The sequence below is a fragment of the Pithys albifrons genome, chromosome 19 (assembly GCF_047495875.1).
Source record: "Pithys albifrons albifrons isolate INPA30051 chromosome 19, PitAlb_v1, whole genome shotgun sequence".
In the NCBI taxonomy this organism is placed as follows: Eukaryota; Metazoa; Chordata; class Aves; order Passeriformes; family Thamnophilidae; genus Pithys; species Pithys albifrons.
In genome coordinates, this window is record NC_092476.1 from 13,033,331 (window position 1) to 13,050,895 (window position 17,565).

General features: G+C 56.0%; 1 protein-coding gene and 1 pseudogene across 1 annotated transcript; one reads left to right on the top strand and one right to left on the bottom strand.

The window, feature by feature from the left end:
• Positions 1-6,845: 6,845 nt before the first annotated feature.
• On the bottom strand, positions 6,846-7,819 carry LOC139680959 (rano class II histocompatibility antigen, D-1 beta chain-like; annotated as a pseudogene).
• A 654-nt stretch (positions 7,820-8,473) lies between these two features.
• On the top strand, positions 8,474-9,892 carry LOC139680960 (C-type lectin domain family 9 member A-like). The gene is made up of 5 exons (XM_071574024.1): positions 8,474-8,555; positions 8,827-8,916; positions 9,077-9,192; positions 9,393-9,496; positions 9,658-9,892. The coding sequence occupies exons 1-5, from the start codon at positions 8,474-8,476 to the stop codon at positions 9,764-9,766; spliced, it is 501 nt and encodes a 166-aa protein (XP_071430125.1). The 3' UTR covers positions 9,767-9,892.
• Positions 9,893-17,565: the final 7,673 nt, after the last annotated feature.

Sequence of the window (17,565 nt, forward strand, 5' to 3'; positions counted from 1 at the left end):
GGGAGTGGGAAAACTGGGAATGGAGGAGAGGGAATGGGGTGGAAGGAGCAGGAACTGGGGGTCAGGATCCCCCAGATTCCAAATTACCGGGAATTTAGAGGAAGAACTGATGGAAGAGGATGAGAGGGTCAGGAATGAGAGAAAATTGGGAATGGTGGGAATGGGGGGAGCAGGAACTGGGGGGCAGGACCCTCCACATCCCCAAATTCCAAGGAAATTCCCAGGAATTTGGAGGAGGAGAGGGTGAAGGGAGCAGGAATTGGGATCTGGGATGGGAGGAGCCAAAATGGGGGGCAGGGAATGGGGGGAATGGGAATGGGGAGAGCAGGAATTGGGGGAATGGGAATGAGGGGACCAGGAACTGGAGGAATGGGAATGGGTGGAATTGAAATGGGGGGCTCAAGAATTGAGGTCAGGCCCCTCCCCAATTCCCGGGAATGTGGCAGAATTCCTGCCGGAGGAGGATTCCAGAGGGTGTATGCCGTGGTGTTCGTGACCAGCAGGGCCCTGGGCTCAGCGCAGGCTCATTCCTGTTCCACCGGCAGGATTTCGGGAATGGGCCCATTCCTGACCTCTGGAATGGCCCAGGCCCTGGGAATGCCCATTTCTGGGAATATCCCCCCATTCCTGCCCCCTGGAATGGCCCAGGCCCTGGGAAAGCCCATTCCTGGGAATATCCCCCTATTCCCAAGCCCTGGCATCACCCAGACCCTGGGAATTCCCATTCCCGGGAATATATCCCCATTCTCAAGCCCTGAAATGCTCCAAACACCTGGAATTCCCATTCCTGGGAATATCTCCCAATTCCTGAGCCCTGGAGTGTCCCAAACCCCTGGAATTCCCCCCCACCCCATCCCCAGGGAAAACATCTGGAGCCAAGAAGGCGTTCCCTGCCAGAATTCTCTGGGATTGGTCCTGGAAAGGGCCCTGGAATTGCATCATTCTTAGCCCTTCCCAATGGCTCTTCCCAATCCCTCGGGTATGGGAGGTGGGGGGGGAAGAGAGGCAGGACAGAATGGTTCCTTTTAACCCTTCCCAGCCCAGAATTCTTACATTTCCCCCTTCCCAGCCCAGACTTTCCACATTTCATAGAATCATAGAATCAATTGGGTTGGAAAAGACCTCAGAGATCATCAAGTCCAACCCTTGGTCCAACTCCACTCCCTTTACCAGATCACGGCACTCAGTGCCATGGCCAAGCTCAGTTTAAAAATCTCCGGGGATGGTGAATCCACCCCCTCTCTGGGCAGCCCATTCCAATCCCTGAGCACTCTCTCTGCAAAGAATATTTTCCTGATATCCAACTTAAATTTCCCCTGGCAGAGCTTGAGCCCATCGTGCCCCCTTGTCCTATTGCTGAGTGCCTGGGAGAAGAGACCAACCCCCAGCTGGCCAGAACTTCCCTTCAGGGAGTTCCAGACAGTGCTGAGGTCACCTCTGAGCCTCCTCTTCTCCAGCTCCCTCAGCCTCTCCCTACAGCACTTGTGCTCCAGTCCCTTCTCCAGTCTTGTTGCTCTTCTCTGGCTCCGCTCCAGCCCCTCAATCTCTTTCCTGAACTGAGGGGCCCAGAACTGAACACAACACTCGAGGTGTGGCCTCATCAATGCAGAGTCCAGGGGAAGGGTCACTGCCCTGGGCCTGCTGGCCACGCTATTTCTGATACAGGCCTGGATCCCATTGGCCTTCTTGGCCACCTGGGCACACTGTTGGCTCATGTTGAGCTTCCTGTCAATTAGTACTCCAAGGTCCCTTTCTGCCTGGCTGCTCTCCAGCCATTCTGTGCCCAGCCTGGAGCGCTGCAGGGGGTTGGGGTGGCCAAAGGGCAGGACCTGCACTTGGCCTTGTTGAACTTCATCCCACTGGAATCAGCCCATCCCTCAAGTCTATCCAGATCCCTCTGCAGAGCCCTCCTGCCTTCCAGCAGGTCGACACTCCCTCCCAACTTGGTGTCATCAGCAAATTTGCTGATGATGGATTCAATCCCCTCATCTAAATCATCAATAAAGATGTTAAACAGGACTGGACCCAACACAGACCCCTGGGGAACACCACTAGTGACTGGGCACCAGCTGGATGCAGCTCCATTCACCAGCACTCTCTGGGCCCGGCCCTCCAGCCAGCTCCTAACCCAGCAGAGGGTACACTTGTCAAAGCCATGGGCTACCAGCTTTTCCAGGAGTATATTATGGGAGACAGTGTCAAAGGCTTTGCTGAATTCCAGATAGACACATCCACAGCTTTCCCCTCATCCACCAGGTGGGTCACCTGATCATAAAAAGAGATCAGGTTGGTCAGACAGGACCTGCCCCTCCTAAACCCCTGCTGGCTGGGTCTGATCCCTTGTCCATCCTGAAGGTGCTGTGTGATTGCACTCATCTGCTCCATAACCCTGCCAGGCACGGAGGTCAGGCTGACAGGCCTGGAGTTGCCCGGGTTAGCCTTGCAGTCCTTTTTGTGGATTGGGGTGACATTTGCCAACTTCCAATCATCTGGGACCTCCCCAGAGAGCCAGGACTGTTGGAAGATGATGGAGAGTGGCTTGGCAAGCTCTTCTGCCAGCTCCCTCATCACCCTGGGATGGATCCCCTCTGGTCCCATAGACTTGTGAGGATCCAGCTGGCTCAGTAAGTCACTATTTCCTCCTGGAATACAGGAGGGCTGTTGAGCTCCCTCTCTCTCTACCAGCTCCAGAGGCCAGTTGTCTTGAGGGCCACCTGTCTTACTGGTAAAAAGTGAGGCAAAGTAGGTGTTAAGTACCTCAGCCTTCTCCTCATTTTGTTAACTACATTTTCCTCCAAGTCCAAGGTTTCCCTTGCCCCTCCTTTTGTTATTAATGTATTTATAGAACTTTTTGTTATCCTTAACAGAATTGGCCAAATTAACTTCAAATTGCACTTTTCTTTCTGTGACTTTTTTCCTGCATGACCTATCTATCTTCATAAATTCTTCATAAGTAGCCAGCCCTTTTTTCCACAGTCGGTAAACTTTCTTTTTATCCCTGATTTCCTTCAGAATCTCCCTATTTAACCAAGCCAGCTGTTCTTCCCCTCCGGCTGGCCTTTGGGCACACTGGGACAGCCTGTTGCTGTGCACTCAAAATTTCCTGCTTGAAACATGTCCAACCCTCCTGGACCCCCGTGTTCTCAAGGGTTGTTTCCCAGGGTATGCTCTGAATTAGTTTTTTGAATAGGCCAAAGTCTGCCCTCCCAAAGTTCATCAGTGTAAAGGTTTTAATGATGGCTCTCCTTGCATCCCTGAGGATTGAAAATTCTATTATTTCATGGTCGCTGTGCCCCAGGCGGCCTCCAACCACTCCATCTCCCACCAGCCCCTCTCTGTTTGTAAACAGTAGGTCTAGCAGGGCCTTACCCCTGGTAGGCTCATTTACCAGTTGATGAAGGAAATTGTCCTCTATACACTCCAGGAAACTCCTAGACTGCCTCTTCTCTGCTCCCAGCAGAGTATTAAGCTCCCAACAGATATCTGGCAGGTTAAAGCCACCCACAAGAACAAGGGCTGGAGATTTTGAGACATCTGCCAGCTGCTTGTAGAATAATTCATCTCCTTCATCATCCTGGTTGGGCGGTCTGTAACAGACACCCACAAGGGTGTCAGCCTTGTTGGCCTTGCTCCTGATTCTGGCCCACAGGCACTCAACCTTGTCACTGCTGACCTCAAGTTCAACAGAGTCAAGAGACTCTCTGACATATAAAGCCACCCCTCCACCTCTCCTTCCCTGCCTGTCCTTTCTGAAGAGCTTGTAGCCCCCCATAGCAGCACTCCAGTCACGGGAGTCATCCCACCACATTTCTGTGATGGCAACTATGTCAAAGCTTTCCTGTTGCACGATGGCTTCCAGCTCCTCTTGTTTGTTGCCCATACTGCGTGCATTGGTGTACATGCACTGGAGGTGGGTTGCTGATTTCACTCCTTACTCAGGCTTTCCATCCTTAGGCTGATTTTTGGAGAGCCCAGTTTTAATCCCTTCCCCCTTCAAACTCAGTTTAAAGCCCTCCTCATTAGCCCTGCCAAATTATGGACTACAGTCCTCTTGCTCTACCTAGAAAGATGAAGTCCATCTGATTTGAGGAGATGAGGCAACATGGAGTTTGCCCCATGGTCAAAAACCCCAAAATTTTGAGAGTGGCACCAGTCCTTTAGCCACCTGTTGATGAGATGAGCTTTTCTGTTCCTCTCATTGTTTAACTCCTCATCCATCCCAGATAGCACAGGAACTGAGGCAAACCACCTCTGCTCCTGTCCCATGATCTGACTGACCCAGTGCTTTAAAGTCTTTTTTAATCATCCTGGCACTTCTTTTATTAATGTCCTTGCTGCCAGCTTGGACTAGTGAGGGGATAATAGTCTGAGGGCTGAGTTAGTTCAGGAAGTTTCCTACCAATATCCCTCACCCTGGCCCCGGGAAGGCAGCAAACCTCCCTGTGGGATGGGTCTGGCTGACATATAGGGTTCCCCTCAGAAGGAAGTCACAGACTACAACCACTCTTTTTTTTTTCCTTATAGCTGCTGTTGTAATCTGTCTTGTAGATGGTGTTGAGCCAGGAGGCTCTCCAAGCAAATCTTCTTGGCTGTTCTCTGCCTGACTTTCTGGGTCCAGGGCCTCATATCTACTCCTTAAGGGCACCCAGAGTGGTGATGGGGTTAGAGAGAGGGTTCTTTTACCTCTCCAATCAGGGACTTGTTTCCATTCCCACCAGTCAATTTGGTCTGCTCCAGCTGCCTTATGACAGGAGGGGCAGGGCTTTGCTACTTTTTGTTGGACTCCCTTAGGGGTCAAAAGGGTTTGACTCCACCAGTCAATTTCCCTTTCACTCTCCCCAATGCACCTCAGTCTCTCTACCTCTTCCTTAAGCTCTGCCACCAGGCACAGCAAGTCATTGACTTGTTCACATCGTACACAGGTGCCTTCCTGTCTTGGTTTCATCCTGGCCCACCTCCAGCTCAAGCTGCCTCCTCCTTCTTCCCCCCACTCCTCAAAGCAGGGAAAAGGAATGGGAAGGGGAAAAAAAAACTTGAAAGAAGCCAAGCTAAGTCAGTATATATATATACATATGTATATTCTCTAAATGTCTACAATTATACGAATACAATTTGCACTCACAATAGGGAGAGAGAAAGGAGAGGAAAAAAGGGAAGGAGAAAATAGGGGCGACCAAAAGAAGACAAAACAGAAAAAAACAATGGGTACAAAAGAACACTCCCACCCTCCCACCAAGTAAACCAGTATGACACAATCCCACCAACCACTCCTAGAAGGAAGCTAACTTCTCCCTCTCATGGGTGTGTGTGTGTGTGTGGGTGTGTGTGTGTGTGTGGGTGTGGGTGTCTCACTCACGTCTCTTCCCCGATCTTCTGCGTGGCTCTGACAAGGGACTAAGAGTAGCCGAGAGCCCTCTGCACTCTACCCTCACCAGAAGAGAGCTAAACTTCTTATGTCCTGTGTCTTATCCCGTGTTAGGGGAAAGAATGGGTGAGGAATACCTAGGAGACAAGCCCTTCCCTAGTTACATCTGGTTACCAGGAACAAGCCTGGGTTAAACTATACACTCCCATACCATTCTCTGGTACCAATGCCAGGCTCAGACACTCTGCACAGCCAGAGGCCTGGGTGGCAGCATCCTTGGAGGGTAGTGCCTGTGTCGACACACTCCTTGTTTGGCAGCAATGGTTTTCATTTTTCTGGAAATCATACTAGCTTTAGTTAAGTTGGGGAGAGAGAAAAAAAGAAAACAAACAAACAAAGAAAAAAAAACACAAAAAACCCCCCAAACCAGAAAACCCCAAACAACAAACTCACTTAGGAGAGCTGGTTGTGCCCTGTCTGCTAGCCCTGCCATGCTCCTGTTTGCCCGCTCCTGTTGGGTGCACAAGTGACAGCTTACCTTAGACCCTAATACCCTATAGATTAACCAAAACCCCTAATACCTTATAGATTAACCTCTGTCAGTTTTACCCAATAGAAACCTTATTTCCTAATTATCCTTTACTATAACTCCCCGGGTATGTATTTTGTTTCTACTTGTGGTTTTGTTTTGTTGTTCACTGTTAGTCTTTTGCTTCCTTTAAAATAAGTGTCAGTGGGAAGGGGCTCTCTTCTTCCTGTTGCTTTTGCTTTGTGTTGCTGAGGGTGTGTAAATTTGGTGTTAAATTTTTGTGCTTCTGGGGTTATTTTGCTAGTTGAGTCTGTCATGGTGGGGGGAATTGCTGCCTGAGTTCTGTAACCTGAAATTGTTCTTTGTGTCATGTGTCAAGGTTAAGGTTGTTGTGCTGCTTTGTCTGGAGTACCTCTGGGCTTGGTTTTTCTCAAGTAGTAAAGGAGAATCATGCAGTAGAATGTTGTCATCAATTGAGCAACCCATATAGGCATTGTCACAGATTTGTATTAATAAAAATTACTTTGGGAACTGCTACGGAGAAGATTCTTTCTTGCTATTAAGTGTGGTTCTCACAGCAGTGTCAAAAACCCTTCCAAACACTGCTCTGTCCAGCGTTGTCTCTTTAAGTGAGACTCAGACAGGCTGAGCTGGGTTGGAAAAGGTTTTGATGTTCTGGGGATGCTCATAGCAAATAACTTGATACTAATACAGATGGGAAAAGAAATCTGTGCATTTCTGCTCCTCCTTTTGATGTGACAGGGGGCATTGAGGAGTGGACTGAGGACTAGGAAAGGTCTTAGAAGGTCTGGGAATGGATTTAGAGTGACTGGGAATGCCTGAGATGGACTAGGCCGCACTGGGATGGACTGGGAACGAACTGAGTGGAACTGGGAGGTCGAGGACTGGTGGTGGCACTTGGAGCTGTGGGTCTGCCTGGCAACTGATGAGTCATCTGATGAGAACCGCACTCTGATTGGGTGAGGATGGGATGGACTGGGAACGAACTGAGTGGAACTGGGAGGTCGAGGACTGGTGGTGGCACTTGGAGCTGTGGGTCTGCCTGGCAACTGATGAGTCATCTGATGAGAACCGCACTCTGATTGGGTGAGGGTAGATTATCTGGGCTATATTAACGACGAGAGAACACTGGGAAGCAACGCAATGGATTACACCTGGAATGGATTGGAGGCCAGTGAGAGAGGGGGAATGGAGCCAGATGGGGCAAAAGACCACAGGGATGGGCACAGGGAGGGCTGAGGGGTCTGAAGGGATTCCCAGGGAGGGTTTGAGGGGCTCCAGGGTCCTTGCCAGGGCAGGGATCGAGGGCACACGCTCTGCCCCATTCTGTGTTCCATGCTCACCTCTGCGGTTTACACTGAATGGGGCAACAATCTCGTAGTTGTGCCGGCAGGTCGTGTCCACCGCAGCCTGGATGTACGCCATGAATCCTGCTTTGCGGTTCACTTCTCTCGCAAACTCCTCCCCGTACGGGGTGTCCCCAACAAAGTGCCCCACATCGCTGTCGAAGTGCATGTACTGCTGCCGGTTGTAGCTGTACCTCTGCACGAGCCTCACCCCGTTGGTGCCGTTAATGAAGTGACACTCCCCCTGTCTCAACCCCTAGAGCACCCCTGAGTGTGAGGAGACAGGTCGGGGGTGCCGCCACCCCCCGATCAGCCCCCACAGCAGGTTGGGAGTGCAGGGGGACAACCCGGACCCCCCCTTCCCAGACACTGCTCTCCCACTACCTTGGAGGGTCCCACCCCCTTTGCCCACCTCCCTTTTACCCTCTTTCCCCCAGTCCCCACTCCCACCCCCTCCCCCCCACCCCGCTCACCCCAGAGCTCCTCGCCGGCAGACGAGGGGGCTCCCAGCGCCACCAGTGCCACCAGTACGGTCCCAGCTGCCCACCCCCGCTCCATGCCCGGCCCCGGGCAGGTGCTGCCATCCCAAACCCAGCCGGGCTCGGCCGCTTTGGGGCTGTTTGGGGCGCGCTCTGATAGGCTGAGCGCAAGTTTGGGGCATGTTTTCAGAGTGTTTTGCCGGCACCTGATGAGTCATCAGCAAGACGCGCACTGATTGGCTGAAGCCTCCAAGGGGCGCTTTTTGATTGGCTGAGGGCCGTTGGGGGCGCTGTAGCCCCTGGATTGGGGGACTCGAGAGGTCCGTGGGGTGCGGGGCAAGTGGGAGCTCAGGTGTGCCCAAATCTGATATTCAGTGTCCAGGAGCTCAGGTGTGCCCAAAAGATTGGCTGAGAGCACTTGGGGAGCCCTGCTCTGGGTGGTCCTACTTGGGGGGCTTTCTAGGAAGGGCCTTGCGTGATCCTCGGGAGTGTTTTGGTGTCTGAGGTTATCGGAAGGATTTTGGGTGTGTTCTAGGGGAGGCTGGGAAGGGCTCTGGGGAGTCCTAGAGGGTTCTTGGTAGGCTCTGGGTGGGTGAGGGGCCTGTCAGGCAGTTTAGGGGGTCCTGGTGCATTTTGAGGTACACTGGTGCTGTGTTGGGGGGTGGGTGCCCCCACAAGGACCCCCGAGTGGGGTGGCCCTGGGGGAACACATGGGGGTCCCCATTCCTGACCCATGCCGGGGCCAGTTCTGTCCCACCCACCCATCCTCAGCTCCCCCCACCAGGTTACCTCAAGACACCCTCCAGTGCCCCCCAGTAAGCAGGACTACAGACAACTGGGAAGGTTTATTGGGAGCATTGGAGCAGCTGCCTGAGGGGAGAAGAAAAGCAGGGCCGGAGGGCACACACGATATGGAAGCCTGGAGCACCCCCTGAGCCAGGCCTGGGGGACCAGCTGAGGGTGGGACGCTGGGGCTGGGGGTCCCTCCCGTGCTCCCCGGGCAGTCGGCATTGGGAGGGCGATGTGAGGGCTGGGCCTGCCCAGGACAGCCCCATCCTCATGGCCAGCGACTCTTTCCTGCTCCAGACAAGTGCTTCAGATCCCACCCAGTGCTCACCCTGCTGCTGCCTTTGCTCCTGGCCCTGCCTTCGGGGGTGGCCTTGGCTGTGCTGCCAGGTCAGGGAGGAGCAGCTGCCTCAGCCCAGCCCCTCTGCACAGAGCTGGGTCCCTGCTCCCTGTGGAGGGGAATCCTTGGACCTTCTCCCCTTCCCTCTCCAGGTGTAACATTCCAGTTACACCTGTGGCTCCACTGCTGCCAGCCTGTCCCTGGGACCAGGTTGGATATTGCGGGGTCTGCTACTGCCTCTGAGGGCTGAGGGGAGCTGGGAGCAGTACCAGGGGCTGTGTTCCAAGCTTGGGGCCCCCCTGGCCATGATCAAGGATGAGGAAATGGTGAGTGAGGGGCTCTGGGGTGACACAGGGGAGGCTGGGGGGGTTCCTAGGTCGGGCAGAGCCCTGCAGCCCCCGGGGTCAGTGCTGGCAGGGGCGGGGGTGCAGCCCCGCCCCGGGGCCGTGCAGGGAAGGAGCCCCGGGCATGGGTACCCCCAAGGGGCCGGGGCAGCTCCCACTGCCGGCTCTGCTCTCCCTCTCAGGGCTTCCTCTTCCTCCTCAGGGGCACCATCGATTACTGGCTCAGGCTGCAGAGATGGGGCGAGCGGCTGCAGTGGGGGCACGGAGCAGCTTCAGCTCCTCCTGAGTCCCAGGGAGCCGGGCAGGGCATGGAGGGATGGGCTGGGCCTGGGGGGGCCGAGGCTGCTGGGACTGTCCCTCATGGACAGCACTTGTGTCCTTATCTGCTGGAGGGGATGGGGGGGACAACCTGTCCTGTACCAGCTCTGTCTCTGCTGCTCCAGCCAGGGTCCCTGTCCTTGGCAATTCACAGTGTGGGCACCTGGCTGATGACAAACTCAGGAGTGAGAGCTGCTCAAGCAAGCAACATTATCTCTGCAGCAAACCCCACACCTAGAACAGAATTGATGTCGAAAAGACTTTCTCCATGCTGGGCCTTCACAGCTGCACCTCTTCCTTCAGCACAGGGATGTCCTTCCATAGCTGCTCATCTGCATTGTGTTTATTCTCAGGGTCACCTCAGTGTCACTTCTCAGGGTCACCTCGGTGCCTGCTGTCAAGGACATGAACCTGCAGGAAGGGCAGATGATGTGGAAGGTGACATGTGGCTGTGGGTTTGTTTCTCCTTAAAGAAGCAGCCCAGAACTCATTATGCTTTTGCACTAACCTTTCGTGTGTACACATGTATATACATCTATATATCTGAAATGTCCCCGTGGGGCACTCAGCAGTGTTATAGTTCCAATGTGCTGCTGTTGTCTCCCTCTCATTTCATTACTTTTGCATTAAACCTTGCGAAACGCCCCCGCTGTCCCTCGTGTCCCGTTCAGCGCCGGCAGCCCCGTCCCTTCCCCTGCTGCCCCCGCGCTCCTTCCATCCCAGCTGTCGGAGCCCGGGAGCTCCCGGGGGTGACGTGGAGCTGCCCTGGGGCCTGTGCCCCGAGCTGGGGCCCTTCCCAGTGCTCCCAGTCTGCCCAGCCATCCTCCAGTACCCCAGGGGGAGGTTCTGGTGGGGATGGCACAGAAGGGCTGCTGGGGGGTCCTGCCTTAGTTTGGGTTGGTTTGTTCTTCCCAAGCTGGGAAACTGATTTTTGGAGTTTTTTGCCAAACAACTGTCCCCTCCTCTTCTCAGTCTGAGGGATTTGGGGCCTTTTTCTCTTTTGGGGACAGATAAAATTGATGCATTTGTGCTGGGTTGGCCCTGCCTGTGTTCCAGGTGCCACCAAAGATTCTCCATCACTCCTGTCCTCACCTGAGTAGGGGAGAGGCTCAAGGGCAGCGTTTCCCTTATGAGTGAAACTTCCTGCTCAGGACAAGCAGCATCTTGCACCTCACACATCAGTACTTGTTCCAAAGCCTTTCAATGGCAGCCCCGGGTGTATTTTAACAGCCACAGTGACACAGGTTTTAGAGACCATCACGACAGGCCACAGCTGGTCCTGGCCCTGTGGGACCCCCGGGCTCAGGAAGGCAGTGCCAGCTCAGTCCTGCCCTGTCCCTGCTCCCGCTGACGCTGCGGCAGCTCCTGGGCAGACAAGCGGGAGCTCAGGGCCCGGCCCGGCCCCCCAGCCCCCTCTGGCTCTGCAGATGCTGCAGACACGCTCCCTGTCGTGTCCCTCTCGTGTCCCTGTCGTGACAGGCGGGTGCCAAGGCCTGGACGCTGCTGCCACAGGGCTCAGCCTCCCGAGGGTGCTCAGGATTGTGCCAGGCAAGCCCTGCCCCGGCAGTCTGGAGCCCAGGGACACTTCCACCAGGCCAGGGGGCTCCAAGCCCGGTCCCACTCGGCCAGGAACACTCCCGGGCACGGGGCAGCCAAACGTGTCCGGCCCACCGGAACCGGCACAGGCCAGCGCTGCTCTGGCCCCGGCTCTGCTCTGGTCACGGCTCCTTCCGAGCCCGCCGGGAAGGAGGAGCCCGCGGGCAGCCGCTCCCTCCGCGGGCCCTGGAGAGGGGACACGGGGGGCCACGGGGGGCCGAGCCCAACACACCCCGCTCCCCGGGACCGCCTACAGCGCCAGCCCCGGGCAGGCCGAGCCCAACAGACCCCGCTCCCCGCGGCGCCTCCGCCCCCTCCGCCCCCTCAGCCTCCCACCTGCGCCGGTGCCCCGTCCGGGCTCGGCAGGGTCCGGGCGCGGCCGCCGCGGGGCTTGGCCGGGAAAGCGGCTGTGGGGACGGACAGCGCGTCCGCTCCGACCAATCAGCGCGCTGGAACGGGGAGTGACGGGAAGAAACAGCCAATGGGGGCGGGGCACACAACCCGCGTCCGGGCACGCGCGGGCGGACGGGAATGGGTGCGGGGCCGGGCGCGCCGGGATCTGCGCCGGTGCCTAAAATCGAGGGGAAAAGCTGTCCGGGCAATATCAGCATAGGGAAAGCTGAGAGCAGGTTTAATGAAAGCTTGCAGGTGCGCGGACTGCACAGGTGCACACAAAGTATAAGGTTCTTACAAATTAGTAACGCTGCTTAATTATCGTATCTAATGGGTTTATCCAACCTGAGAACCTTTTCCCTCTGGCACCACCCTCAGAACTGCCACGTTAAGCGCCTCCAGGGGTTCTGGGCCTTCTATCTTGTTTTGTCTGGTTATTCCGTTCCAGGTGCATTTGTCCCAAACACGATATCCTTGCTGCAAACATGTCCATTAAAAAGAGAGTTGAACAGAAATTCAGGAATGTGGCACAGACCGTGAGAAAGTGTTAGAAAGTCTTAGCTGCTACTGCGAGTGTGAGAAATTATGTAACTCTAAAAATCTACAAATGTATAAAATATTAAAATCTACACATATATGAAAATCCTAAAGTGTCAGTGTGACCCTGAGCAGGAGGACTGTGACCCGTGGATAAGTCCAGGATGGAGCACAGACCCACCTGCAGCCCCACGAGGAGCCCACGCTGGAGCAAAGGAGGCCGAGATCCCGTGGGGAGCCCCTGCAGAGCCGTGGGAGCAAAGGGTTTCTCGGGCTGAGTGTACCCCCTGCCCCGCCCCAGTTTCTTGAGTTTAATACGAAACTCTGCAGCAAAACCCTGTGCCAGCCGAGGAGTGCCTGCAGGGAGGGGGGTTCATAGGGATCCGCAGAGAACCCCGCTGCCCACGAGGGGCGAAAGGACCCGAGGGCCTGGGGGCTGCGGGGCCGCTCGCCCCGCCTTGGGGGAAAGGCCCGAGGGAACATCCGCGGGAATCGGGGCAGGCGTGGCCCGCCCGGCTCAAGCACGTCCCCTGCCCAGAGGCACAGGTATGAAGTCAGGCAGACTGAGCAATATCTGGGGAGAACGTAATTCCAGCACTGGGAAATTGCGAACTCATGGACCACCTAATGAAAAGGGACCCCAGACTTCAGTGGAGGGAAGAACTGCATCTGCGACTGATCAGCACTGGAGGGAGAGATACACCCAGCAAACACAGGTTGCAGAGCACATTAATAAGCTAATATGATCTCGGGATAAAAACTTTATGAAAAGGTTCTTTAGTCTATCGAAGCGATTTCCCGGGATTTCTTGGCTCTGAGGGTCCGGGGAGGGTTGGAGTTAAAAGAGCCGCACCGGGGGTTCGCCAGCGCGTGAAACAGGTGCAGCGACGGACAGGAGGGGGGGGGAACGGAATAAAATACAAATAATAGAGTGAAATAGAATAAAAAGTTCCACCGAGAGCACCCCGCCGCCCGGTGTCATTGAAGAGCTGCAGCGCGGGACCAGCCCCTGTCGGGTGTCGCCAGAAGGGCTGCGGGGAGGAGCCTGAGAGGTGTGGCTAGAGTAAAACACAGAAAATTAAAGGAATTAAAGAATTAAAGGAAATAAAAGAGCCTCACCAAAGGATCTCCACCGTCCCGTGTCACTGAAAGAACTGCGCCGAGGGTGCAGGGCGGCGATAGAAGAGCTGCACGGCGGGACAGGCGCTGCCTTGGCTCGTAAAAGCCACCCAGTGCCACTGAAGAGCTGCACCCCGGGCCGGGCGGGGAGATGAGAGGAGTGAATTGAATGAAAGGTAAAGACTATCACAGGGGATGGCCGCTGCCCCGCGACTGAAAGAGCTGCACTGAGAGACCCGCGGCGGCAGCGAGCGGTGTGAAAGGGGATTAATAGCACCGGGGCGGGGTCTCCGCCGGCCCATGTTACCCAAAGAACTGCGGCCAGGGACAGTCGGGCTTTACGGAGCCGCACCGAGGGGTCCCCACCGCTCAGAGCCGCCCCGAGGGACGGGCGGGGCGCGGCCCAGACCGACCCCTTCAGCTGCGCCAGGAGCGGCGACGGCCCCGCGGGAGCGGCCGCGGCCGAGGGGCGGCAGAGCCGGAGCCGGGGAAGGGACTGGAGCGGCGGAGACGAGCGGGGTGTTTCCAGCCGGGTCCACTCAGGCGTTGGGTACCGGGGAGGCATCGGGGGGTTGTTCCCAGCCGGGTCCATTCAGCCCTCGAACGCGACGCTCGGGCCGCCCTGCAGTTCCCAACCAGCTCCGGCCGCACGGCCCGGGCCCCGCCTGTCGCTCAGCCTCTGCCACGGCAACGCGGAGCCGAGAAGCGCGGGATATCGCCCCGGTGCACTAAAGAACATTTTCGTGGGCTATCACACGGGACCGCCTGCTGCCTTGGGCCGGGGTCTTTGCTGCAGTGTGATATTGAAAAACTGCAATTATCAGCAAACTGGGGAAGGGAGGGGAGGGGACAGTCCTAGAAAACAGGATTTAGCCTCAGGAGTTTGTACGTGCACGAGTGGGATAAAGGACCCCCGCCGCTCCGGTGCCCCCAGCAGTGGCTCTGCCACCCCAGAACGGGGCTGTGGCCCCAACCCCACAGCTCAGCCCGGGCTTTGGGGGCTGAACGAAGAGCAGGCGCTGAGCTGGGATGGAGCTTCCAGCCCCCGCCAGCCGGAGCTCAGACCCGTCGGGGCACGGTGCTGGCAAGGATGGGTGTCCAGTGGCACTCGAGGACTGTCATTCAGACGGATAAACTGAGTCCAAACGGATGTGATTTCCATCACATGATATTTTTCCTCTTTTCCATGACGGATCTCGCAGTGCTTCCTGTCACTCCAGAGATCTGCAAAGCAAAGTCCCAGCTGCCCCACTGCTGTGATCACTGCCTCCCAAAGCTCCAGTCTCATCTCTTCTCCTCTCCCCTCTACTTTGTAAAAGTTTCTCCCTCCTCCTCTCCCTGACAGCTCAGAGGAAGGATATTTCACCCTCTGGCACCACCTGCCTCCTCCCACTGTCCTGCTCTGCCCAGTCTGTATTTCTGCGGTCGCGTTACCGATGGAGCTGATGGAATTATTGCAGGGACTGCTGGGCTGGGCTGGCCCTGCCTGGTGCCCGGTGCCACCAAGGCTCTCCCTCACTGCCGTCCTCACCCGGGCAGGGGACAGAACACAGAAGGAAAGGTTAAAGGGTTGGGATAAGGACAGGGAGAGTCACTCACCAACTGCTGTCATGAGCACAACAGATATCACTTGGGGAAATTAATTGAATTTATGACCAATCAGGTCAGAACAGGAAAATGGGAAGTAAAACAAATCTTGAAAATACACTAGGCTTCACTTTATCTTCAAATTCCTCCCTCCTTCCCCTCAGTGGCGCTGGGAGATGGGAACAGGGGTTATGGTCAGTTCATTGCATGTTTGTGCTGCTGCTACGCCCTCAGGGCGAGGAATCCTTCTCCTGCTCTAGTGTGGGGTCCCTTTCCACAGGGTCAGTCCTTCCTCTGCTCCACTCAGCCTGGGTCCCTTCCAAGGGATACAGTCCTCCAACCCGAGTCCTTCCATGGACAGTCCCTATGGACAGGCTGCTCCAGCATGAATCCCGCATGGGGTCACAAGTCTTGCCATCAAATCTTCATGGACTCCTCTCTCCATGGCTCTGCAGGGTCTCCCCACAGAGTCTTGGCTTGCTTTGGGCATCCCCTGCTCCGGCATGGGCTCCTCTCCTGTCCTTTCCTCTTTCCCAGATGACATGACTCCCACCCACTCACAGGCCTGTTTTGGATCAAAGCAGCTGCTTCAGGAAATTCCTCTGAGTGGGAAGACCCCAGCTCATAAACCTCCTGCCAAGGGCTTCTCTGTCCTCTTCACCAACCAGCTAAGAGTGCCATGGGTGGGTCAGGGGGGATGAAACCCACCAGCCTTCCCCACACAGAACCATTTCCCACCCCTAGGCAGGGCCTCTGCTTCAGGGAAAGACTCCATCTCTCTCCTAGAGCAAGAGGTTAAATAAAACAAGCCCCAAAGCAGCCCCAGCTGTGGGTGCTGAGCAGCAGGTGCAGCTCCAAAACTGTTTCTGGGCTGGGAAGCAGGAGGGGGATGCAGATTTTTCCTGTCACCTTTCCCCAGTGCAGAGGAAGGGGCAGGAGGGACAGAGTTGGGGAGGGCAGAGGTGGTGCTGGGGCCGGGGGTCTCTCAGGGCAGCTTTGCTCACCTGGGTCTGCATCGAGGGGTCTCAGGGCCCTCCTGATCCTGACTCCCCAGGAGCCCCAGAAGCAGCTGTGGAACAAACCCCATGTGGGTAGTGGGTGAAAAAACCTCACAGTACCCCCTGTGAGGGCTGGAGTGGGGAGGGGATATGTGGTAGGGTGTCAGCACTGCTGCAAGCGACCCCTCCCAGTGCTCCAAGTCTGTGCCCCCTCACACACCCAGTACAGACTGGTTACAGGGGTGGTGCAGTGCCGGGGGTCAGCCCTGCTGAGCTTTGCAGCCAGGAAAACCCAATCTGGGGGTTTTGCTCCCTGTTCATCACATGTTTGAACACACCAGAGAGCAGAGCCAGAAAACAGCTTCATTCATTTGTGCAGGTGGTTGTTGCTCAGCAAAGGCGGCTCCGGCTCCCACATTCCCCTCTGTGGCTTCGACATCCACATCCCCCTCCCATCAGGGTCCCAAGAAGCCCACGGGGACAGCAGGGCAGGGCTCTGTTGAGGAAAACTCAGGGTTCTGGAAAGCCAGATCCTGCAGATGGGGAAGGGGTAGAGAGAAAAAGGAAGGCTTAGGAGCACTTGGCACCTTCCCACTCCTGCAGAGTCCATGGCAGGGTCTCCTGGGGCAAAGCACCCTGGTGACACCCCCTGAAAGCCCCTGCAGATACCCCTGCGCAGCAGCAGCAGGAGCTTGGTGTCCCCAAACCCCCCTCTGCTCCCACTTTTGGGGGTCCCAGCTTGAGGGGTGGGACAGGAGCCAACCACAGCCTCGAGAAAAGCCCCCGAGCCCCTTCTCCCTCAATCTGTGCCTCAGTTTCCCCCACCCTGAGCAGCTCTTGAGGACCCGAGGGGTGGAATTACCTGCCCCCATCACCACCCCACTGGAGTTCCTCTCCCCCACCTATCTGGGGGTGCACAGCAGACACGACCCCCCAGTTCCTGCACCCTGGAGGAATGGGGGCTCCCCAGAGCCCCCGCTTGCCCCATCGGGCTCAGACCATGAAGCCGTCCTGGTCTTCCATGTCCCGGCAGAACGAGGAGGGCACAGGGCTGGGGACACAGACCCAAGTGGGGACACGGAGGAGGGGACAGGAAGACAAAGCCCAGCTGATTCCCTGCCCTGGCCCGGCCTGGGGTGAACTGGTAGCAGGGCCCGAGCTCCCTGCCCTGCCACAGCTCCACAGCTGCTGGGAGGCCTCACAGTGACACCCCGGGGAGGGCACCGAGGGGCTGGGGCTGGGGTTTGTCTGCAGAGGAAGGAAAACCGGGGCAAGGGACAAGGAGCTGCAGCACGAGAGACAGAGGAAAAAAGCCCTTCTCACTCCCCCTCCCCAAAAAGGTGAAAATAAAAGATCAAGGTGTTGATCCTGACCTCTAAGAGAATCCATGAAATATCTTTGAAAGAGGCATAAAATGTCGAGAATCAAGCAATGAAATGCCAGATCTATTTAAAAATAGACACAAATACAGTTTTGTGGAACTGGCATGGGTTCAGCGGAAGCCTTGAAGACTCCTTTCTCCTGCCTTCTAATTAAAAGCAATTTATTAGGTTAATTAAACACTGATTCATTACTCTGTGAGCTGCTTTGTTCCTCTGACATGCACAGGGCCAGCACAGGCTCCACAGGCTGCAGGGCTGCTGCGTCCTGCCAGGACTCAGTGCATTGGTTTTATTTGCCCCAAAGGGGGAAACTGCCCCAAATCCTTTTTGCTGAGCAGAGGAGGGGACAGATTCATGGCAGAAAACCCCCAAATTCGTTTTCGCCCAGGTTGGAAAGAACAAACCAGAGAACTGAAGTGAGACCC